The sequence below is a fragment of the Marasmius oreades genome, chromosome 4 (genome assembly GCF_018924745.1).
Source record: "Marasmius oreades isolate 03SP1 chromosome 4, whole genome shotgun sequence".
Classification (NCBI taxonomy): Eukaryota; Fungi; Basidiomycota; class Agaricomycetes; order Agaricales; family Marasmiaceae; genus Marasmius; species Marasmius oreades.
The window spans coordinates 3,408,540-3,431,040 of NC_057326.1; the positions used below are offsets into that span (position 1 = coordinate 3,408,540).

The following is a 22,501-nucleotide window of genomic DNA, read 5'->3' on the forward strand; positions in this document are numbered from 1 at the left end:
TCACCCCGCAGCCTCTAAACGACATCTATGTCCGCAAATTCCGATTGAAAACCGCGGCTACACGTAGAGACCGAGGCCACAAATGGAGGCCGAGACCACATTAGACTCAACCATGTAAGAAGTGTAGTGACCCTGTATCGTACACTTCAATCAGGTCTAGGACCCCGAGACTTGCAAAAACTTCCAACTCCTCTGCCCATTCTATCGTCTGTCTGATATCATTCTGCATCTCCTTGACTTGGTGCCATTCGTCGCATGCACCACCTTACCAATAAATATCGCGCAGAATCTGTGTCAATGAATCTTCCATGCGTTGAAAAGGTCTGACTGAGTCTGAGAAGAATGAAGGGTCTGGGTATATGCCACCAGATTCGGGAGTGATAAAATTCGTGTAAAGACAACAAATGTAATCTTGACGGTTTGGAACTCAGAGGGTGAATTTCGCGAAGATCGAACACGCATGTTTGTGACGTTCAGAATTTTGACGAGAAATCTCCTCGAGAGCTTTATCTTCCTCTATTTGATCCAGAGTTCTGTGGGCAGTCATACTATGTTTGACGAACTTCTTAAAAGTTGAAACATACAACGAACGTACCAGCCCCGCTTTTGTTGCTCTCGTTCGGCTTTTCCCCGCTTTTCCCGAAGTTCTTCTGCCCTGTTAATTATATCCTCATATCAGAGTGTGGTAGATACATTCTGGGTGAGTTACAAACTGTTGTGCTTCCAGAGCTTTTACCTTGGACTGTCGCCGTGCCTTCAGTGTCTCGGAATGGCTAATGGCAGAAAAATAACTGTTTAGAATATGAATAGAATGAAACAGAGTTAAAGTTACTGTTCTCGATAGCGCTTTGCCTTCGCTTTGTTCGCCTCACAAATTTCTTGAGGTGTGTGATATTTTTTGGGGCGGGCCATGGTGGTGGTCACTCAAGGTGCAGCCGATGATCTGGTCTTCCTGAAAAGGAATGTTATCACTGATTGTGGAGGATGAGGAACTCGATGGAATAGTGGGAGATGTTAGAAAAAGAATAGGTATACCACATATACACTGTAGCCAAGATACCGTAATGCGACCTGCCTCTGTTGTTGAGCTAATGTGGTTGTATGTGGTTTGTGTGCAAGCCAACCAAGTCCACCTGAGATGAATGTCATCACCAATTGTTTGGGACTGGAGGACTCAGTTAAATGGCGAGAGATTCTCAATTTGAAATCAGAATAATCTATATAAAGTAAGTCCAAGATACTGTAATGATACGTGCATGGGTTGTTGAGCTCTTGTACAGCTATGTGGTTTGTGCACGAGATGGACGATTCCGCTTGAAGAACAAGGTCATCACCAATTGTACAGAATGAAGGACTGGATGGGATGGCAAGATCTCCCCAATTCTATACGAATTTACTTCATATATGACATAGCTCAGAGGCTGATGCGAGACACACCTTTGTTCATGAGCCATGAATGAGAACATGTTTTTGTGCGCTCGGAAGTTCAATCCCGGAAGTTTGAATTACCGGAGTTCCAGTTATTTCAGGTTCAACTAGACAGTGCTCAGCCTCGCGACTGTCCCCTACAACTATCCCACTATTAAGACATAAAATGTCGAGCTACTACAGATAGGACCTGGAAATATTCTTTATCTAAGTTTTTGTTTTCTTTCTTTTGTGAGCTCGGAAGTTCACTCCAGGAAGTTTGAATTACTGATGATATTACCAATTGAGGAAATGAGCGCTCAGAAAAGCGTGCTCTGCGGGCCGGCGCCAACATCCGTGGGCCACAGTCAGTGGGTGGCAATTCATTGCACTACAAGCAATTGAAGTCATATAAGGTTTTTTAGCATATAAGGGTTTATTTAATCCATATAAGCTTTTTATTCATAACTTACTTCAAAGAGCGATTATCTTGGATCTATTCCCACTGCAAGGCCATCACGTGGCGACTTCAATGAACGCTCATCCGCAACTCATCTCTTCACTATCACTATATCTCCAGACACTTTCAAACTCACTCATTCCGTCACAATATCCGTCTCTTTTTGAGGCTCCACGAGATGACTCCCCCCCCAAAACCTCGACGCAAGAAGTTCCTCTTTGACGCTTGGATTACAACTGGATCTCGGTCACCGAAAATACAAAAGACCCCCCATGTGAGTCGTTCATCAAGGTTCTCTCTTAGTGAGTAGCTAACATGCTTGATTCATAGGCGAGAGTTTGACCTCGAGTACCACCCTTGTGTCCGGAGGGCAAACACTATCTTCGTGAACAGATGTACTTTCAGTTCTGGCCATTTGTCTGGAATGACGATGTTCTGGCAGGAGTTAACGTGATGCAGGCAGCGTTAGGCAACTACGCACAACGCTTTCGAGTTCAGGTCACTGGGATCCATAGGTTTGATGAAAAAAATCAATACATTCAGAAAGAGGTGAGTATCTCTATTTCTATTTCATGATCTAATCTGAGTCAACTGTCGGGAAGATGATTCATAGGTTCTATCATGAGGAGGCAAAAAAGGACTCGATCTACCGTGGTGGGCTGGTAGATGAGATCTTTGTTGACGCTCGACTGTCAAAACCGTTCGCGAGGAAAGAGTACGATGAAGCTTGGACTCAACCTCTCACTCCTTCGAGTCCCAGGGGCCAAGAGGTGCCCTGGCTGCTCCCTGATCAAGCTGTGCATCACATGAAGAAGGAAGTCCCTCCATGCGACCAAAAGCGCCTCAAGAAAATGGTGGAGGAGAATAGAATTTGGTGTTTACTCGATTATTATCCCCGGTCTGAGACGATACATGTCCCAAAAGATTTAGAAAGTTCATTAGTGTAGCTAACGATTACGATACATGTCCCAAAAGAGTCAAAAATTTCATTAGTGTAGCTAACGATTAGGAAGACTTACCTGAAGTAATCGCCGTCGGTCAAAACGCTTCAAAACTGTCAGATATCGAGGTAAGAAGGAAGGTAGAAATGGCAAATCCAGACTGAGATTTGAGAGTCGCAGCATTGCATTGGTTGCGACGCCGCAAGCCTTGAGGTCGATGTTCCTGACAACATATTGGACTGCAGTCAGCTGTAAGTTCATTCTTCCACCCTCGGTTGCCTGGCTGAAACTTGTCAGATCGAGAATGAGGTGTGTCACAGAGATCTGGGATGGAAACACCATACTTTCTTATTACTTGTGGCCCTCCATTATTGATTCTCAACCTTTCCCCCCTCTATTACTGTTCGACCAGTCTCCTTCCCTCACTGCTACTCCATTACTGTCGGCCCGATGTCGAAAAAACTGAACAAGAAGTCGAAAGGCAATGGCAGAGGTCGTGGACACGAGACCTGGGCCAAAGGACTAAAGCTGGAGCTGCTCGAAAGTAAGTACCTGCAGCAAACATACTTTATTTGATGTTTTACTCACATTGGTCAACTTGAAGGCTTTAAGGATACCTTCTTCCTCGACAAGAGTGTGATGTATTCGCAAGCGACCAGTTCTTTTATTGACAAGTGGGGCTACGATCTTGCTCCAGACGACATGCCAGATCCCGATGAAACCTACACAATAACCGACATCAACACATTCGAAGATGGCAAGGAAAGAGCCAACGAAGAGGCCAGGTGAACAGAATTTCGTCGTAAGCTGCATGAGGTATAGATTTCAACAAATTTTTCAGTACTCACTAACTCCGATATGGTTTCACAGAAAATCGCGAACTGGGCACGCCACCGGTGGAGCAGGAAATCTTGCAACTCTGATTTGATTTCGACAATGATCACCAGCATCTTGAACGCTTTGACCTCTCAGCCAAGGAAGGTATCGGAGCTGCAATTTTATCAAAAGGAATATTATGCTGAGAGTCAAGGGCGAATTCGATGCGCACTGGGAGACCATCAAAGGCCATGTCCATTCGGGTTGTCGTGTTCAGGAGATGAATGCTTTTACTGCGAGGAAGTGGGCCAAGGAATCCGAGGAGTTTAAGAACGAGCTACGGGAGTTCCTCGAGAGGAAGTATGCCGAGGAGCTGGAGGCTTGGAAAAAACGAGAGGAATGGACCCTAGATGCGAGTGGCTATAAAATGTAGGTGTTACATGCTTTCAAATGGAGAGAGAGTCAGTTGCTCACCTGTATGATGTGAAACTAGGGCTTGGAAGAAGGCCAACAAAATCTTGCCGATGATATCCCACTCTATCTCGAAGATGTTTGGCGCGGGATGTACAATCCTGATCTACGGCCCATGTGGTGACGGAACAACGACTGTGAGCAGGTAAGTCAAATTGAATTCAATAAAAGAAGCCGTTTAATAAGATGAAACAAACCTTACCAGTGTCTTCTCCATCATTCCCGACGCAACGACCAGTAAAGATGTCAAAGAGTTTGATGAAGCGGCATACAATGTGACACATTCCCTTTGCCTAAAATATGCCAATTCCGCTTTTTGTGAGCTACTAGTTCTGAGAAATGATTAGCTTTTCAGACCACATACCTTGTTTCTAGCATCCGAATACATCAAAACACGTATTGTGAATGATCTTGAAGTCGATGGCAACGTCGAGTCGGAGGTTGAGAAAACGGCAGATTCCACCATCCAGGGTAACGGTCCGGATTTGCCCTCTGCCCTGGGTGCCAAATCTAGTACCGAGTCCTCCGCCGAGCCGCCCACTGTTGCTGCTGCGGCGATACTGCCATCCACACCACCGCCATCCAATACACCACTTTCCTCGGGGGTCAACCCTCATCTTGACACCACTGTCACCACAGCACCATTGTTATCCTCATCACTTAACAACCCCAATCCATTGCCAGCATCGTTGTCCGCCTCGCAGACCATTGGTGGTCTTGCCGATCATGCATTGACTGCTTCTGCACGCCCTTCTTCCTTACCACCCTCACCACTTAACAACCCCAATCCATTGCCAGCATCGTTGTCCGCCTTGCAGACCATTGGTGGTCTTACTAAACATGCATTGACTGCTTCTGCGCACCGTTCTTCCTTACCTGATGGCAGCCTTTTGGTTCCAAATCGCCCAGTAGCTTCGACATTCAACCTCTTGACTCAAGAATCTTTCATGAATCCTTACAGCGACCCGCTATCCAATGCTAGTCAGATGAATCTGAATCCTCATTATAATGATCCTGAGAAGATGATGATGGGTCTGGACATGAATTCGAGCAGCTGGGAGAATGATTGGCCATCATTTGGTCATCAAGGTATGTTAACATCTCTCACACAACCTTCCAGATACTATTGACCTTTTCAGATAACATGTCATCCGATAATGCCCCTGTGTTTGACACTAATGGATCGTTAGTCTCCTCCAACAACCCAGCAGTCAACTCGGATTTGTTCGACTTAGATCCTACTGGAAGTCACATGTTATCAGGCAACTCCGATGCTAACCTGGTTCCAATGCCGGGACAACATGGTATGTGACCAGCTCCGCTGTCATCAAGAATTACACTCATTCTATATTCAGCGTACCCCACTGCAACCCAATGGCCCGCCTTGGCTGAAATACCCCAACAAATTCAACCCGACATTTCAAAGCCTGTCGGTGAAGGAAAAGAGAACACCCTCAAGAGAAAACGAGATGATCACAAAAAAATGGTCAGGACTGGCGAAGAAATTGATGGAGTAAATGAGGCCGGAGATCAAGGGAGGGAGGAAGTAAGCACTGGTAGGAAGAAACGTAATGTGAAGGCGCCCGAATGCGAACCAAAGATGATTACTGGAGAAGATACTCAAACACGGGCTAAGAAGAAGGCTGCGACAAAGGGGAAGAAGTCCACGGCCAACAGGAAGGCGAACGCAGGTGGCAGGGCGAACGCAAGTGCTGTTAACAGTACCCAACCATCGTCTAGCACTTAGTCGAAGGCCTGAGTTGGTTGTTCTTGACGTATCTCCCATCTTCTTGTGTCGTAGTCCATCAATAATGTACTGTTATTTCTTGTGATGTTGATGTTCAACGTTGAATATTTTTTTTCTAAAGTTTATTCGACAGCAATCATGATAAGTTGGTAGTCATAGCCACTCTAAATATGCTATAGTGGCTCAGTGGTAAATATGGGTTACACGAATGTTCTGTTTACAGATGCCAAGTTCGAGTCCCGTATGTCGTTATTTAGATTTTTACATTTTGTGATTTTTTTGAACTAATATGAATTTTGCATTGGTGTACCAGGGATGGAGAGACCATCAATGAAGCGCACATTCTGATTTTACTAATGGTGGCTCCAAATATCCGAAAAGAAAAGGAGCCCGGTGGTGATAGCTGGGCAACCATTAATGAGTTTGTGTGATTCAAATGCTGGGGGCGCAAGATTATTAATATTACTCACCTTTAATGGTTATCAATCGTCTGGGCCAAACACCCAGTGCGAGAGGAACATTAATATCACCCACCTGTAATGGACATCAAACCATTAATGGTCTCATGATCCAAATGCCCAGTGTGAAGGATCATTAATATGGTTGATCGTTAATGGACATCAAGCGGCTGGGTGAAAGCCCGGAGCGACCATTAATGGTCCCTTTGTCTGGGCCAAACATCCAGTGCGAGAACACTAATATCACCCACCTGTAATGGACATCAAGAAGCCGAGCGACCATTAATGGTCTTGTGATCCAAACGCCCAGTGCGAAGGATCGTTAATATGGCTGATCGTTAATGGACATTAAGCGGCCGGGGTGAAAGCCCGGAGCGACCATTAATGGTCCCTTCGTCTGGGCCAAATGCTCGGTGCGAAAGGATCATTAATAGTACCTCACCTTTAATGGTCTTTAAAGGCCTGGGGGTGGGAAATCCAGAGGCCATTAATGGGGCCCTTGGCAGCTAATCATTATAACGGGTGCGCCAAGGTTTTGTACAGTTCATTATAAAGATATTACATGGTCTCCTCCAGTGTTCGCCTTAAGGCTTAAGTCTTAATTAAGTTAAGGCCTTAGGCCCCCTTCGTGTGAACAGCTTAACGTTAGGTTAGGTTAGCTTAGCCTCGTTATGTCACATATTGTAACACTTGTAACACTTCATCACACTCGCCGCGTGCGACACCGTTTGCTGCATCTGCCATCGCAAAATGACCCGTTTATGCCTTCAACCTCGGCATACTCCTCATATTCCAGTGTCGTGGGAGGAACAGCAGCAGGCAAAAGAAGAGAAGCGGAAAAAACTCGGTGTTCCATGTTGGTAAAGAATGTGTAGAATCGAAGGAATATCGGATATGAGGCAAGACGCGACAACGCGGCGGGTTCGAGCAGCGTGACAAAGAGTGACAGCTTATTGTAAGACTCTCTACATGACTTGGCGTGATTTGGTGCAGGAAACGAGGCTAACCTAACCTAACCTAACGTTAAGCCGTTCACATGAAGGGGGCCTTAACAAATTAACAAATTAAGACTTAACACATCCGAGACAATTCTTAGGCCCTATTTAAAGCCTTAAGAATTTTGATCATGTGATAAATAGCTTCCTTTTATGGTAATTTCTGAGCATTTTTTTTCTTGCAAGAAATAAAAATATGTAGTTGTTCAGATAAGCCACAGGGGGGTAATTATCTTCAGCTTTGAGTTCATCTCACTGGTCAGAGTGGAGTGAAGAGGCAAAGGGGTGTAGAATAAAATCCTCAACAATAGTGCCAGAAGCCCTGGGCTATCCTTCTAGTTAATTAAATTGAAATTAATTTAAGGCCAAATTAACCTATTAAGACTTAACCACTATTGGAGGCCTTAATTAAGGCCTTAAGGCTTTTGCTGCATTTGACAATATGTGGATAATATTAAGCCATAAATCTCCTCCTCTGCCTCCCCTCATCAGCAAAATGACATAAGGCTTTTCAGCTTTTACTAACCATGAGCTAGTGTTTCAAAATTTCACGTGATGCACCTTGGACATCAAGTTCCTGTCTACACTGCCAACCTGTGGCAAGGTCCCCACAACCTTGGGAAGCTGACTTTGGTCGAGGTTCCTCGCCCACTAAGCTCTGAGGTCGAAGTTCCTCAAATCATACATTTGTTGAGGTCAGCTCGAGGGTCCCGTAATCTGTCATGTTTTACCCGAATATTACCTGAGCCTCGTGGGACATCCGTATAACCTCAGCAGAGGTCGAATGCTGAGGTCTCACTGAGGGCTGGGGAAAACAAACAATGTTTATGGAACCTTGGTTCCAGGAGCTTTTTGCTATACCTAATCAATACTGGGAAATAGAGTATCCACTGAATAATATCATTGATACTACATATAGATACAATGGCAGCCAGTATTAAACACCAGAATCAAAGACATGAAGGAGAGTCCAACCTGGCTGCCACCCCAGGCGGACACCACGCAAATCTTCATTCCACTACTCATCTTCATCTTCATCTTGGAGTATCGACCCAGGAAAATAAACTTGTCATACAAGTGGCAGTCGGTCGGTCGTGAGGTAATACCCTGTAAATAAAATTGCAACGTGTCAGTTCAACCCTATGACTAAGTGGCAGGCACTCAACTTGTTGCATTCAGGCAAATACCCCAGCCACCGCCTCCAGTTAGTTAGGTCGGGGTTGTTGATGTCCAGAGCTTGCTTGGCATAGCGCCGTTGCACTTCAACGACAGTCCGAGGGGGCTGAGTTGAGAAAGTGAGATATTTGAATTGAGAACAAAATGTGTATAAGCTCACCAAATAATGGACTGCTATTGGCAGTCTTCCCCCAGCAGCCAGAAAGGTTTTGAGGGTGGTGAGTCACTTTTGTTGTTACACTATAAGGTAATGGCTGGCCTGAGATATAAGGCTACTGAGGATCAATGAATAGAGTTAATAATATGAGATGTACCAATTTCAGCATGTCCTCACATTGGAAAAATTAATCACAGGTGGGTACAGACCACCAAACCCTCTTGAAACTTGAACCTGCTGTGGAGGATGAGTGAGGGAAGCAAGAGAAGAAAGACACATCACGATGGGGAAAATGTCAACAACATCATGTGATGCATGGGGTAGAGTCGGAGTCTAAATCGACTTAACAGTTTTCAGAAAGTTTGTTTTCTGTCAAGAAAATTCTTGTAAGTATATTGGCTTATGCTAAAATGATGACAGTACTATGTAATTCTGCCAACCTCATCCTCTTGTTGGTACCCTTCATCATCAAAACCTCCCCATTTTTTTTTCTGACCTCTATTAACCTCAATGGGAGGTCACTCGGGGTCAACCATGAACATCAATCGACCTCAACATCCGACCTCAACTGGACCTCAGTGCAAGTTGGTGGTGTAAATTTTGTCTTCGGCTTCAATTGACTGTTAGAATAGCATCTCAACTATTTGCATCCAGTGAATTGAAATAAAATAATCACTTTTGAGTGCGGGAGAAGTGTGCCGGTGACAGCATCAGTAAACATACAGTGCTGGCTTGTCTGGCTTTTTTCGGCTTTTTCCCCACCAAAAATACAGAAAAGCTGATAATGGCACTAAAAACTACTACCAGGTGCAGCAAAACACACTCCAAGCACGAAGTGCACAAAACCAAACCCAACACTAGCAATTAGCGTAGTTGATTTGTGGAGGTCGGTATCAATGGACGCTCTCAGCAAGGTTCACTGAGAACTCTAAGGTATGACTTCAAAGGTGGGGCTTTTATATGGTTCAAAACAAATTTAAATTCTGTGTTCACAAGTCAAAATGACAAAGGCTTTCTACGAAGTTCACTACTTCGAGGAGGTGTTCAATTCTTTCTAAGTTCAAATAGAACTATCAAATTCAATTCAAATTCGAGTCAAAGTGACTCTACAAGTTCAAAGTTTCCAAGTACCAAAGTGGCAACAAATTCAAATCAAATTCAAAGTTCAAATCTAATCTTTTCCAAATACAAACACCAACTTCGAAGAAGTGGGGCAAAGTATGAGCCAGAGTCCCCTAGTGAAAGCACTTAGGCTTCTGTTGTAGGTTACTCTGGAAATACTGCTGCTACCACCCCTCCTTATATACGCTTTTTCGAATAAATAATAATCAAAAGTCAAAGATATGGTAAAAAGTCGAAAATATAGAGAAATCCCTTTCAGAGATACCAAAGTACCCTTAATCAGGTATAGTACATGTCGATTAGATATAAAACTGTCCAGAATATAGTATTTCTTATTTCTTTTCCTCATATTTTCTTTATTCCTGTTCTGAGTCGGATATCTTTGACATTTGCATGTGGATACATCCTGACCCCTTTTTGTTTCCAAGGCGAGTCCCCATGTGCTCCCTTGTTCTCTCTTGTTCTATCCGATCTGGAATAGTCCAAAATGGTTTGATCTACATTCCAGGGATCATTTCTATGGTTCTTTCCTGGTAGAATATCCTTTCTGACTGGACATCGACGACATCCGCCCCTTTTCTTGTTTCTAGCTGTAAGTTACAGCCACCGGCATTATTTCTGTTCCTTAAGTCCAAAGTGGACTTTAGATAGTTACATCCGTCCAACTGTTACTTCCAGATGTACTTCTAAGAGTAGTTTCCGTCTTTTCAACCAATATCGAAGAAATCAATAAATTGATAGTAAAATCAAGTGTCCCCATGTTTGCTACAAGTATTTGCGAGTGAGACAAGGCCTATGCAAATAAACAAAGGTTTTTAAAAGGCTGCTTCACTGGTTCCTACAGGTTTCAGAACGTCGAAGACTCTTGTCTATAAGGTATTTCATACTTTTCGTACTTCGGATAACCCACAAATAGACCCGTGCTTTGACTAGCAGCTTGGGCTTGCTCTAATCCTCATATTATGTTCCCATTTTGATTATATTATATATAAAAATGTTAAAAATGCATTTATTTAGGTACTAGCAGAGTTTATCCGCGATATCGGTGAATTACCGCTTAAGTCCTCTGCTCATAGTGTTCTACAGGTTTCGAATGGTCATACAGTTTTCTGACACGATCTACGGCTCTCTCTAACTGGTCTAGCTGCGCCTACAGCACATTCTACTAGCAGCACTAGCTTTAACTAGCAATTTGGGCTCACTCTAGTTCTTAATACGATAAATATCGCTCTGTAGCACTGTTTAAAGTGCAAAAGAACCTTGTAGCATAGTCAACTAAGTCACATTAGCACACTTCGTGCTTGGAGTGTGTTTTGCTGCACCTAGTAGTAGTTTTTAGTGCCGTTAATGGATCGATGAAGCCGTAATTAAGAAATGATGGGAGCAATTAACGATGGAACATTTCACCGTAGGAGTTCTGGTGTGGGAACATCGTTTTGATGTCGGAACATTTTCTTTTTGGGAACATTAGCGCTGATTTGCATAGAGCTTAAGCTCAAAATTTCTCTAAGTCAGAGACTTGACGGTTGTACACTAGAGTGTAACACCGTAGATAAGATTGAGTAGATCTACGGGCCATTTTGAAGGCTTTTAGTAGTACTACAAAATGAAAGAGCCATAGATCAATTCAAACAATAGAACATGATGTTGTACTCAGTCCATAGATGGACTGGAGACAGTCCTCTTTTGTTTGGGGGAGATAATGCGACTTAGTTGACTATGCTACAAGATTCTTTTTGCATTAAACAGTGCTACAGAGCAATATTTATCATATTAAGAACTAGAGTGAGCCTGAATTGCTAGTTAAAGTTAGTGCCGCTAGTAGAATGTGCCGTAGATGCAGCTAGACCAGTTAGAGAGAGCCATAGATCGTGTCAGAAAACTGTATAACCGTTCGAAACCTGTAGAACACTATGAGCAGAGGACTTAAGTGGTAATTCACCGAGTTCTACTCTTTACATTCTACTATGCACTGGCATATCAAGGAATTGTATTATTAAAAGACTTGTAGTCTTCACAGAACTGTTCATAGCAGAACTTAACAGAGTCAAAAGACCTTCATACTAGGAGTAGCTACTTCTATGGGGGATTTAGTTGACAAGAAATCGGACATAAGACCACACAGACTAGGAGAAATTTGATATGACCATAGATCGAGTCCTGATCTGAGGAAAAGACAAAAAGACATGATACAGATCACAGATCACAGATAGAGTACCTAGGAACCAGGCAGGGATGAACAACAGATCTTGGAGTCTGTGCTGTTCATGTGCTACAGCAGTTCAGAACTTTGGATCCATATGCTGGAACTACTTGGACACACAAAGTCCATCTGATTTGATAACGTCAAAATGCAGGATACGGCCCATAGGCAGGAAACACTGCATGGTATGCCTATATGGGTCCATTCTACATGCTGAAACAAGAATGAAGAATGGTCCAGCTCTTCCATAGATGAGATTCTGCACATGTAGCAGTCCTTATCGATGAGATTCCCCTGGATGATAGAGGAAGACCACATGGATTCATAGCTATGGTGCATTATTTTTAGAGATGAAACAAGTACTGAAAGGATTACCAAGCTAGTGTAGAAGTAGTATAAAAGCAGCCCATGTATCCATAGATAATCCCAAGTACTACCCATGCGTAGGAAAGTCCTGAACAAGTTGCCCATGAGTAACTGTTCTTGACAACCAATAGAGAGATTTGCCCTGTCATTTGTGCAGTGATACGATAAGATTTGAATTGAACTATATGAGACTGCCGACGTCAAAACCAGAGAACTATTTGTCCGTAGGCCGCTGAGGTCTTCATTACTGTTTCGTGAACTGTTGAGGGTCTTCATTTTCATGTCCGCCAAGGGCAATAGTCTCCAATCGTTTGAATTAGTCTTACCATAGACAAAATTCATAGTCCCACTTAGTCCACTGGACAATAAACAGAGCTTTCTACAAACCCTTGAACCCCGTAGCTGTGGTGTTTTATACAAGCGGCCCACTGACTCAAGGCCCTACAGACCATATTCCATAAGGGCAGTGGATACCCAACATTGCTATATTAGGAGCTTATTTGTGACTACCCCATTAGTAGGCACATCAGCATAACCTTTGCCAAGCAGTCCACCCTTGCAATTTTCCTGGTGTGTAGAGTTATTATTAGACTTTACACAGAGGTTTACTAGTTTTTGGGTTGATTTGGTGTTGGTGCTACTTCTGTAGCTCTGATATTAGGTTGACTCTTGAGTGGTGTACTTCACCCATTAGTGGTACACGATTCTTGATTTGTGAGCTTCATTACCCAATCCTCAAATCCTCAAATCCCTCATACTCAAAAGATGACATGCATACCCCCATCAACTTTGTTTTGACTCCATTGGCTTTGGGTTATGCTGGGTTGTATGCCAAGGTCCTAGACAATGGGTTTACTCCTTCAGAGTGTGCCGAGCTTATCTAACTGGCTGGAAACACACAGGCCTCAGGCCTCAGCACTGAAGAGGACCAGCAAACTGTTCATTGGAACTTTAGGAAAAGCAAAAGAGCAATCATCATCAATGTCAAAGAAAACCTACAAACGGCTGAAGCCCTTGGTGGAGGAGATTGCAATGGTCCTTGGGCTTTCATCACAGGGAAATGCAGGACAAAAGCAGGGTCTGATATGGGTGCTGGACAGGTGCATCTCTCCTCTCAAGTGTTCATCGGACTGTTCACCCTTTTTGTTTCCTCTCTTCAGTCACCAATCCTAGACTCAGTCTCTTGTAATATGGCCCGGGTCGCTTTTTCAAGCTACACTGTGATGGGCTAAATGATCTTCAAGAATGGAGCTTTGAAATCCCTTGTTGCCCTGCAGTTCTATCTGATGGACGAGACTACGGCTCATTGGGAAGAGGGACTCTATACTTCCTCCAAAAGAGGACACAGGAAGTCAGAACAACAGTGTCTACGATGGCAATGTATGCTCAAATGAAAATACTGAGGCATTGCCGAAGGAAGGTACTTCGATGGGTGTGCTGAGCAGTAGCACTATATGATTCTGGTCTCCAAATTTTAAAAAAAAATCGAGCAAGCTGTGATATCCCCATTGTACCTGCGCATCCCGAAACTGCAGAAGTCCCTGGCACCCTTTTGATATGCTACTGACTCGGGCTGGGAAGCTGGACAGACGTAGAAGCTGGATGGCGATGTCTTGTACGATAATTAGTTAGTTACCTATGATTTTTATAGTAGTGAAACTGTAACTTACCATCTGATTGACCTCTGTTATAATTTTGAGGGCAAGGAGTGCATCACTAAGGGAGATATGACAATTCTCGTATGTCTTGTTCAAATCAGGCACGAATTCCTTAATTTGGAATACGGATCAATGTAAGCACATGTCAGCACAGGTGACACTCCTTATAAAATTCCCTTCTTCCCTTATTATTATATGCTCTATGGATACTCCCCAAGCTCTGACAGGTGTGATATTGGGCCCTTAGCTCATGTAGAGTTTTTTAACACCGAACCCTTTCACTTTTCCCCATTTTACCCCCCTTTTTTGACTAAACAATGACAGAACCATTGTGAGTCAAGTTCTTATCCAATCAAACTTCAGACTTCAGGGATCTGAAATACACTACCAAATAAGGCTTTTGTTCATACTTGGTGATTTTATAGAATTTTTCTGACAGATATAGACAGGGGGTACAGTAGTCCATGTATATTTTTAGATTTGGGCTCAAATTCAGATCTGGGCAATTCATATGACCCTCCAGTGATGTCAAATGTCACAAAAACATTCCCACTCATTGAAATAGAGTGATAGATCTAACTCACAGTGTCAAATTGTGTCCTAATATAGTAAAAATATGTAAATTTCAGTATTTTTGACACTTTTGACACTTTGTGATGTGTGAGTCATGAGACTGAGTGGGAATTGCACTCAGCATGAGTGGGAATTGCACTCAGCATGAGTGGAACATTCATCACTTTCATTCTTACCCCCCATCACTACTGTCTCTCTTTCCTTTCTGTCTGCCTTTGACACTGTCCTCCTCACAATACCACACCTACTATCTCAGTACTATATTTAACATGCCTTCAAACCCCAATTCACCGTCATCCACCATTCCTGTCCCTCCAGCCATTCCACTACCACCTCCAGATGATTCAGCTATTGATTCTATTCAGGACACTATTCTAGAACAACTATTGAAGAATGTTGCCCAGGAGACCAGGATAGCCTATGCAATGGCTGCCTTGGAGTGTTCAAAGGCTGTCACAAACAAGAAGGCACAAAAGCAGAACAAAGCAGTCAAGCTCCATCTGTCTCAACGAACGGCCAGTCAAAGGTTTGGAGTCCCTAGAAGCACTTTACACAACAGGGTTCACGGAGTACAGAATAGAGTTGATGCCCATGCTGGGCAGATGCTGTTGTCGTCATCGCAGGAGGATGTGATGGTGAAATGGTTGAAAGAGTTGGGAAAGCGAGGGGTTGGGATTGGGCCATCGATGGTCAATGATATGGTCTATGCAATATATAAAAAACCAGTTGGTGATAACTTTTATAAACGTTTCCTTACTCGTCACCCTGATATTGTTTGCAGAAGAGGCCAACCACTGGAGGCTTGCTGGGCCCAGGCTTTAAACCGTACTTTGGTCCAAGAGTACTATGATCTTCTTGAGTGCTGTACATTGGACGATGGGAGTTTGATTCCACCTGGACTTATTGCAAATATGGACGAGAAGGGTGTCAACTGTGCTGATATTGGTCCAAACACTGTTCTTGTCGACCGTGATCAGAAAACTGCCTTCACCGTTCATCAGGCTGATCGAGAATGGATCACAATGATTGAGACTGTTTTTGCAGATGGGACATCTATGCCACCCTCAATTATTTTCAAGGGCAAGAGGCTGAATATGGAATGGGGAAGAGACAATCCATGTAATGCTAGGTGCATATACAGTTGTTTATCTGTTTGGATTCTTGAATTTATAAGGTTCTATAGTATTTCATGTTCTCCAAATGGGTGGACAGATCGAGAACTAGGTGTCAAGTGGTTGGAAGAAAATTTTGTGCCTGAGATTGAAAAATGCCGAAAACAACTTGGCCTTCATCCCAAGCATCCCACATTACTCATCCTTGATGGCCACAATAGTCATTGTAACTTCCAGTTCTGTAATGTTGCAGAGCGTGCCAACATCCGCATTATTTGTCTTCCATCCCATACAACCCATGCACTTCAACCATATGATGTATGTGTCTTCTCACCATTGTCAAAGGCATGGAAGAAAATTCTTATACAATGCTCTCAGGCACATATTGATATTGACAAGTTCAATTTCATACACCACTATAGCACTGCTCGTGATAGCGCTTTCAAGTCTACTACAATTCAATCAGCATTCCGAATCACTGGCATCCATCCCTTCAACCGACACATTCTTCCTGATGTTGTATATGAGGCTGCAAAAAATACAACCACACAATCATCACAGCCTATTCCAGCCAGTCTTCCTACTGGACTAGTACCAATCCCTCCCTTCAGTACCACTTTTACTGCTGATTCTGAGGCACAGCAGTATCAACTTCAGCTTCCTGATATGCTTGATGAGGATGCAACACGTGCCAAGCTGTGGGACTTTATTGACACTATTATCAACATTGCAAAATCAGCAGGAGTCCAGCTTGAGAAGGACTATACCCAGATGGTTCTCATGGATGATGAAAATGCCCAGTTACAAGTAGCTGTATTTGAGAAGGGGAAGAAGAAGAAAATGGTATATAATCGGGGCCATGCTCAACATCTCACCAATGCAGAGTGCTTGATACAGTTAGCAAAGGAGGAGTGGAGGCACAAGGCGAAGAACCTACATAAGGAGGTTAGAAAGGCTCATCACTCTTCAAAAGCGAATGCAGTTGAAGGACAAGCAGGAGCAGGACAAAGAAAAGAAGAGACTAGCAGAGGGGAAAAAGCTGGAGCGGGAGCAGAGTAAAGCAGCAAAGCAGTTGGAGAAAGAGAAGAGCAAGCAAGAAAAACAAGCTGAGAAGGAGAAAAAACAGCAAGAGAAACAAGCCAAACCCAAACATGGACAGAATCGAGGTCGGCGAGCTCAAACTGGTAGAGATCGAGGTCGTAGTCAGGGTCATGGATGGTCTGCTACAATTTCATCATCTGAAGGTGAACAATTTGACTTCCCAGATAGTAGCTCTGAAAATTCCACAACTCAATCATCATCACTGGCACCACCACCCCGACCCAACCCACGACCCCTTCCACGGCCAGCTGCTAATACAGTATCAGAAGACTCTGAGCTTGAATCAAGTGACTCAGAGAATGAATATGAGTTGGGGGACATGTCAATTGTTGATATAATGGTGGAGCAGGATGAGGAAGAAGGAGTAGATGATGATGGGAAGCCTGAAATCCATGTCCTGGAGATAATCAAGCACCGTCGCAAGACTGGTATATTGGAATTCTGGGTTTCCTGGGCAGATGGTGACAAAACTTGGGAACCATTGAACAATGTTGAAGATCTGGAGGCATTGGATGCATATCTGAAGACTAAAAAAATATCTGACCTTACCAATCTGTAGTTATTAAAATATCTGACCTTACCAATCTGTAGTTATCAAAATTCTCTATATAACGAGCCCCTACTCATGCAATTTGGTCCAAAACTGAGTGAGATATGCAGGTATATGTCACTGCCGCGTAGCCACCACAAGTGCCTGCCATCTCAATATGCACGTGTCCGGTTACCCAATCTAACTGAGGTTTGGGGGTCAGGTACGAAAAATATTCATAAGCTGGGCTGCAGGCTCTCTAAATTTTTTATATTTCGGTGAGGGCTACCCAAAATGTATAGCGAGATACCGAGATAAAATTTAGTATGATATATTACATAGTCATTGTAGAAAACGTAAATTACCAACAAGCCATCTGGCTTCCCGCTCCGAGTCAGTACACGTTGGGCCAGCATTCTTAACATTTGAGCAGTCTCTCCCACCCAATAGCGACAAAAACCTCCTTGACCTCACTTCTCAAAATCTTTCCGATATCGCGATATAAATCGGAAAAGACCTTAAAGATGCATATTTATACAATTTTAACACTTATGAGTTATAAATTATGGGATTAATAGGACTAGAGTGAGCCCGCACTTCTAGTTAAAGCATGAGCCTCTACAAGAGACTTTATCCGTACGAAATGTACAAAATTAGGAAAGATGAGAGACTTCGCTGAAGTTCAGAAAACTGTACGAACTTCAGGAAGCAGCCGTTTAAAAACATTCGTTCTTGTATTGGAAGGCCTCCTCTTACTCCTGGAATGCTCATAGCAAACATAGGGATTTTATTATACAATTTATTGAAACTTCAACGAAGTCTGGTTGGACTGCTCGGATATTGGAATTCTCGGATATAGAAATCCAAACAAGGATAAAGGAAGGAACATCCGATTCTCACGAACGGAAAATGGAAAGAATAGGAATTTCTCAGAAAACCAAGGAAACACGGACTTCAGCGAAGTGCACATGTTATTTGATTGCAAGAGGGAAACCTTGGGGACAGGGCCTAGGATCGAGGCTAGATCTTCTCCAAAAAGGAATGGAACAGGAACGGGAAGAATGGATAAGCCTGAAACAGGGACTCGTTCCCTAGGAAAAACAGGAGAATGCGGATATGTCGGGTACTTCGGCGAAGTCAAGTCCCTACATCGCAACCAGGAAACAAGGAATAGATATTCAGTTTAATATTCGATTGGGCACTTCAGCACATAAAACTCTTGTATTATACCCGATTAAGCGAGTTTCTGTTTGACTGAAAGGGATTTCATTATTATTTACTAGTTTCACACACATTTTGGTCTTTTACTATTATTTATTAGAAAAACCGTATATAAGGCGGGCAGGAAAGAGGGATTTTTCCCAGCAACCTACGAGAGGAGACGCAGTTCACCTACTAGGATTCGCTCGAGATTTGACCTTTGCCCCAGTCTTCACTGAAGTTGGTGTTCTGTGTTTTGAAGGATAGATTAGATTATTGCAATTGAATTTGGTATTGGCATATTGTCTTGGAATTGAACTCTGGATATTGAAGTCAATTTGGACTTATATTGAATTTGGATTGCTATTGTCTAGTTTGGATATTGAACTTGAAACCGAACTTCGGCGAAGACTTGTAAAAGCTTTGTTGAAAAGTCAGATATCGAATTTTGGGATTTGTGAATCATATTGTCACCCTTGTAGTGAAAGAACCTTGATTGAAACAACTATAAAACCGAAGACCCCACATATTCTATCTTTCTTGGTGCCTCTTAGTGAAAACTAAAGCCTTAAGAATACCGACCTCCACCCCTTACACTTGTGTTTACTCTTCTTGGTGTGGTTTTGGTTTGCGCACTTCGTGTTTGAGGTGTGTTTCCTAGCCATATTTAGTGGTGTTGCACAGCGTTATTACCGAGCTCCATGGTGTCCACATTGAAAGTTCGGAGGTTGAAGGCTTTTCGTTTACAATTGGCATAACAATGGGAGTGTACACTTTGTTCCCATGTGAAGCTACAGATAACGATCCGTCAAATTGCCTGTTTGCTACTAGTATGAAGATGTTGGTTAACCTCTTTACTGGAGCAACCTCGGTGCAGCATGGATTGTGATCACGCTTAATTTTTGGTGGAGGGCGGTGTATAATGTATTGATGGGTGCACAAGAGGAGATACAGAGGGAGCTTATACTGAAGTGGAATGTGCTGGATGAGGAGGATCTGGAGAGGTATGAATGGTCAAAAGATCAAAGGTTATCACTAGAACTTTAGCTAGCCATCTTACACTTTTAGTCTTCTGCAGAATACATGGTTCACCTCTGCTTCATGACTCGCAAGAAAAAGGAGCTTCCTATGCTGATGGGGGTACCGCGGATCGAACGCGGGACCTTCAGAACATAAATTCACTTCAGTCTGCTGCTCTCCCAGCTGAGCTATACCCCCTCCTTTTTAAGTACAAGCAAGGTAGATTAGGTCTGTTCTAACGGCACCCTTGTAAATACTTAAAAAGTCGGTGAACCTTCAAAAAAACTTTCCAGTACCCAAGTACATCAACCATCAACGTTCAACCATCCCATAACTACACCTCACAAGAACTTTCCCGGTTCAAAGTCCACCACGCGAACAGTATTGGCCAGGCTCAACATTAACTTTCCGAACTCCAAATGTGCTGGATCGTGGGTTAGATAGTGGTGGCGATCTTCTTCTCTCTCGAATTCGATAACGAATGCGTGGGTCATGCCGCCCTATTCTCGATTAGTTGAGGCTCTCTGATGTGTATAGCGATGGTACGTAGCACATACCTGCAGTCCTTCGGGAGAGTTGTCAAGACCACCTATCACTGATTTCAGGTAAGGCTGGTTTGTTCTAGGATCGATACATTTTTCTTTTAGGTCGAGAAAGCGGCGACAAGCCTGAAGCGGAAAAATCGATCAACTGGGTATCCATAGAAAAAAGGCAAGTGTTTACGTCGTCGATTTGCTCAGGAGTCGTATCAACCTTGAAAGAAAACTGCACGATGTGAATGATTGCCATGGTTGGTGTTAGAGAGCGAGGTTGAGTTTAAGTTTGTTGAAAGGTACGGGTTTAGGGCAGGTTCTTCCAAGGTTTCGTCTTTATGATACACACGCATCCCCATATCGTACGTCCCTTTTGTGGGTGTGCTTAGTAAAAGAAAATTTGAGAATCAGTAAACGCACCTCGTTTTGGTTTCGCATCCGCCGCTCAATTCTCCCTCCACTGATGAGCACACGCAGTACACCTTAGACATTCAGCGTGAGCACCCATGATTGCATGGATTGAAGGCAAGAAGTATACCGATAAACTGTAAAAATTTTCAGAAATTCAAAAAGACGGAGCCGGAGAGACTTAAGAAACGTACACGTAGTCATAGGCTCATCAGCGGAACGAATTTGTAGCTGATAAAAATATGCCTGTCCATTATTGCATCGAGGGCACGAAGCTAAAAAAAGCGATTGTCGTGAATTTTGTTGTAAAAAAAAGCGAAAACATGCAACAAAGTGCACATACCGGCGGTCGAATCCGCATGTTTCCACATTTCCTCTCCTCCAAGAACATCATCGACCTCCTTTCGTTTCAATTTCGTTCTTGAAGTCATCTAAAAGAATCAGTCAATAAGATAATTGGATGGATGAAATTCCTCGTACCTGTTTCGTTATCGGGAACTCGTACGGGCAGGTATTGCAAGCCCATTTGTTGAATCCGGTTTCTGAAGAAATGACGAGAAGGTTTGCGCAAGTCGGGCAGAAAAGCATCTCTTTGTCGTCACTGTCGTGATGGTAGGGAGAAAGTCGGATGCGACTCGGCCTTCCAATGACACCTCGACCGCTCTATCACATTCTCGCTGCCGCCAGCTTCCTTTCATGTCATTCTAAATTATCCCGAAGCTCGAATATCCTCCATAGGAACACATGTCATCATCGAAAGCACAACTAACCTGTCCGTCAAGCGATTAGTTTGACCCCGTGTCACTCGTTTGGGCGTCGTGAAATCCTGCAGGGCTCTACATCATTTACAACACAAGAATGATACAAATATCACACCCCGGCGCACGCTGTTGTTGTATGAAGGGTAGCTTCTGGTATGGATCGATCATTGCAGGTCTACAGCTTTGTGCTGAGGCTGTCCCCACTCTACCTAGACTTCTTCCACCATCATCATGCTCAACATCTTCTCGAAATTGAAAGAAGGCCGTTCGTCCAAGTCGTCACACCCTTCTGCGGAACCCCCAGGATGGGCACCCGCTCAAGAAACCGTCGTACGCCCCAATTTTCCTTGATTCTACCTTGGGAGTGACGATTTCTGAAATACGTCAAACAGCACCAATGGGGCCTATACAATGAATCTTCCGAAGAAGACTACCAAGCTGCAATCGATTTCTGCCTGAGATACCCTCTTCAACCACCACGACTCGTTCCATCCAATGCTCTTGATGTCATCAGGCAAGAAGGAAGCAGGGCTTGGGGTATCCAGATACCTAGTCAGGAAATTCGCCGATTCTCTGGAAAAATCACGAATATCAGTCTAAAGGGCGCACCGGTAGTCATTGTAGAGACAGACGATAGATGCGGAAGTTTCTGTCTGATGAGCGATCTACCTATCATGGCCGGTCTGTACGACGTATCTCGACAGAATGGAGTATACTTTGAGGTGAAGATCGTCAAGATGTTCCCGCCTCAATCGTATCTGGCGATCGGTAGGGAGATTTCTCATTTGGAAGGATTTTTTGTCGTGTTCATCTGTCTATAGGTACGGCTTGTCAACCATACCCAAACTTCCGTTTTCCAGGATGGAATCGAGAAAGTGCAGGCCTCCATCTCGACGATCTACGAAAATTCTTTGAAGATCCTGATGGAGGACGTGACTATAATGTTCCATTCGATCGTATTCGAGGAGGAGATATCATCGGTTGTGGATACGAATACGCTACGAGTTCTCTTTTCTACACCTGGAACGGGATGCGCCTCGAGAATGCTTTTCATGGGATATACCTTCCTAGGAACCAGTACGATGTATTTGCTGCTATCGGAGTTCATGGTGGCGTGCATTTTGAGGTCAATTATGGTGGGGACGTGTTCAAGTGGAAGGAAGGAAACGAGTGGCAGTGGAAAGTCGATGGGGTCTTTGCAAGATTGGGGGATACTTATGGAGATGGCGAAGAACTTCCCGCGTATAGTTAAGCTAGTGTCGTCTGTTCGGCACGATACATCTCAAA

The 22,501-nt window shown here is 43.6% G+C and overlaps 7 protein-coding genes and 1 non-coding gene across 8 annotated transcripts; 5 read left to right on the forward strand and 3 right to left on the reverse strand.

Annotated features, from left to right (window-relative positions):
* Positions 1–2,260: 2,260 nt before the first annotated feature.
* Positions 2,261–2,814, forward strand: E1B28_007900 (uncharacterized protein; the record flags this gene model as incomplete). Its single annotated transcript, XM_043152683.1, has 2 exons — positions 2,261–2,416; positions 2,470–2,814. The coding sequence occupies 2 exons, from the start codon at positions 2,261–2,263 to the stop codon at positions 2,812–2,814; spliced, it is 501 nt and encodes a 166-aa protein (XP_043010769.1).
* Positions 2,815–3,258: 444 nt separating this feature from the next.
* On the forward strand, positions 3,259–3,597 carry E1B28_007901 (uncharacterized protein; the record flags this gene model as incomplete). Its single annotated transcript, XM_043152684.1, has 2 exons — positions 3,259–3,352; positions 3,413–3,597. 2 exons carry the CDS (start codon positions 3,259–3,261, stop codon positions 3,595–3,597), a joined length of 279 nt encoding a protein of 92 aa, XP_043010770.1.
* Positions 3,598–3,823: 226 nt separating this feature from the next.
* Positions 3,824–5,842, forward strand: E1B28_007902 (uncharacterized protein; the record flags this gene model as incomplete). Its single annotated transcript, XM_043152685.1, has 6 exons — positions 3,824–4,053; positions 4,118–4,240; positions 4,301–4,413; positions 4,471–5,184; positions 5,235–5,399; positions 5,451–5,842. The coding sequence occupies 6 exons, from the start codon at positions 3,824–3,826 to the stop codon at positions 5,840–5,842; spliced, it is 1,737 nt and encodes a 578-aa protein (XP_043010771.1).
* A 7,323-nt stretch (positions 5,843–13,165) lies between these two features.
* Positions 13,166–13,492, forward strand: E1B28_007903 (uncharacterized protein; the record flags this gene model as incomplete). Its single annotated transcript, XM_043152686.1, has 2 exons — positions 13,166–13,419; positions 13,480–13,492. The coding sequence occupies 2 exons, from the start codon at positions 13,166–13,168 to the stop codon at positions 13,490–13,492; spliced, it is 267 nt and encodes an 88-aa protein (XP_043010772.1).
* A 6,135-nt stretch (positions 13,493–19,627) lies between these two features.
* On the reverse strand, positions 19,628–19,710 carry E1B28_007904. The gene has a single exon. It is a non-coding gene; the product is annotated as a tRNA-Phe (tRNA).
* Positions 19,711–19,853: 143 nt separating this feature from the next.
* Positions 19,854–20,301, reverse strand: E1B28_007905 (uncharacterized protein; the record flags this gene model as incomplete). The annotated part of the gene is made up of 3 exons (XM_043152687.1): positions 19,854–20,012; positions 20,070–20,180; positions 20,236–20,301. 3 exons carry the CDS (start codon positions 20,299–20,301, stop codon positions 19,854–19,856), a joined length of 336 nt encoding a protein of 111 aa, XP_043010773.1.
* Positions 20,302–20,528: 227 nt separating this feature from the next.
* Positions 20,529–21,041, reverse strand: E1B28_007906 (uncharacterized protein; the record flags this gene model as incomplete). The annotated part of the gene is made up of 4 exons (XM_043152688.1): positions 20,529–20,590; positions 20,648–20,728; positions 20,797–20,884; positions 20,934–21,041. The coding sequence occupies 4 exons, from the start codon at positions 21,039–21,041 to the stop codon at positions 20,529–20,531; spliced, it is 339 nt and encodes a 112-aa protein (XP_043010774.1).
* A 177-nt stretch (positions 21,042–21,218) lies between these two features.
* Positions 21,219–22,480, forward strand: E1B28_007907 (uncharacterized protein). The gene is made up of 4 exons (XM_043152689.1): positions 21,219–21,367; positions 21,428–21,544; positions 21,607–21,982; positions 22,036–22,480. Exons 2-4 carry the CDS (start codon positions 21,446–21,448, stop codon positions 22,464–22,466), a joined length of 906 nt encoding a protein of 301 aa, XP_043010775.1. The 5' UTR covers positions 21,219–21,367; positions 21,428–21,445; the 3' UTR covers positions 22,467–22,480.
* The last annotated feature ends 21 nt before the right edge of the window (positions 22,481–22,501 follow it).

Bases quoted from the DNA above. Each gene is read 5' to 3' on its own strand.
- E1B28_007907 (XM_043152689.1), top strand. From the start codon at position 21,446: ATGCTCAACATCTTCTCGAAATTGAAAGAAGGCCGTTCGTCCAAGTCG. The intron at 21,545-21,606 runs GTACGCCCCAAT...TACGTCAAACAG, and splicing joins CACCCGCTCAAGAAACCGTC to CACCAATGGGGCCTATACAA. The intron at 21,983-22,035 runs GTAGGGAGATTT...ATCTGTCTATAG, and splicing joins TCAATCGTATCTGGCGATCG to GTACGGCTTGTCAACCATAC.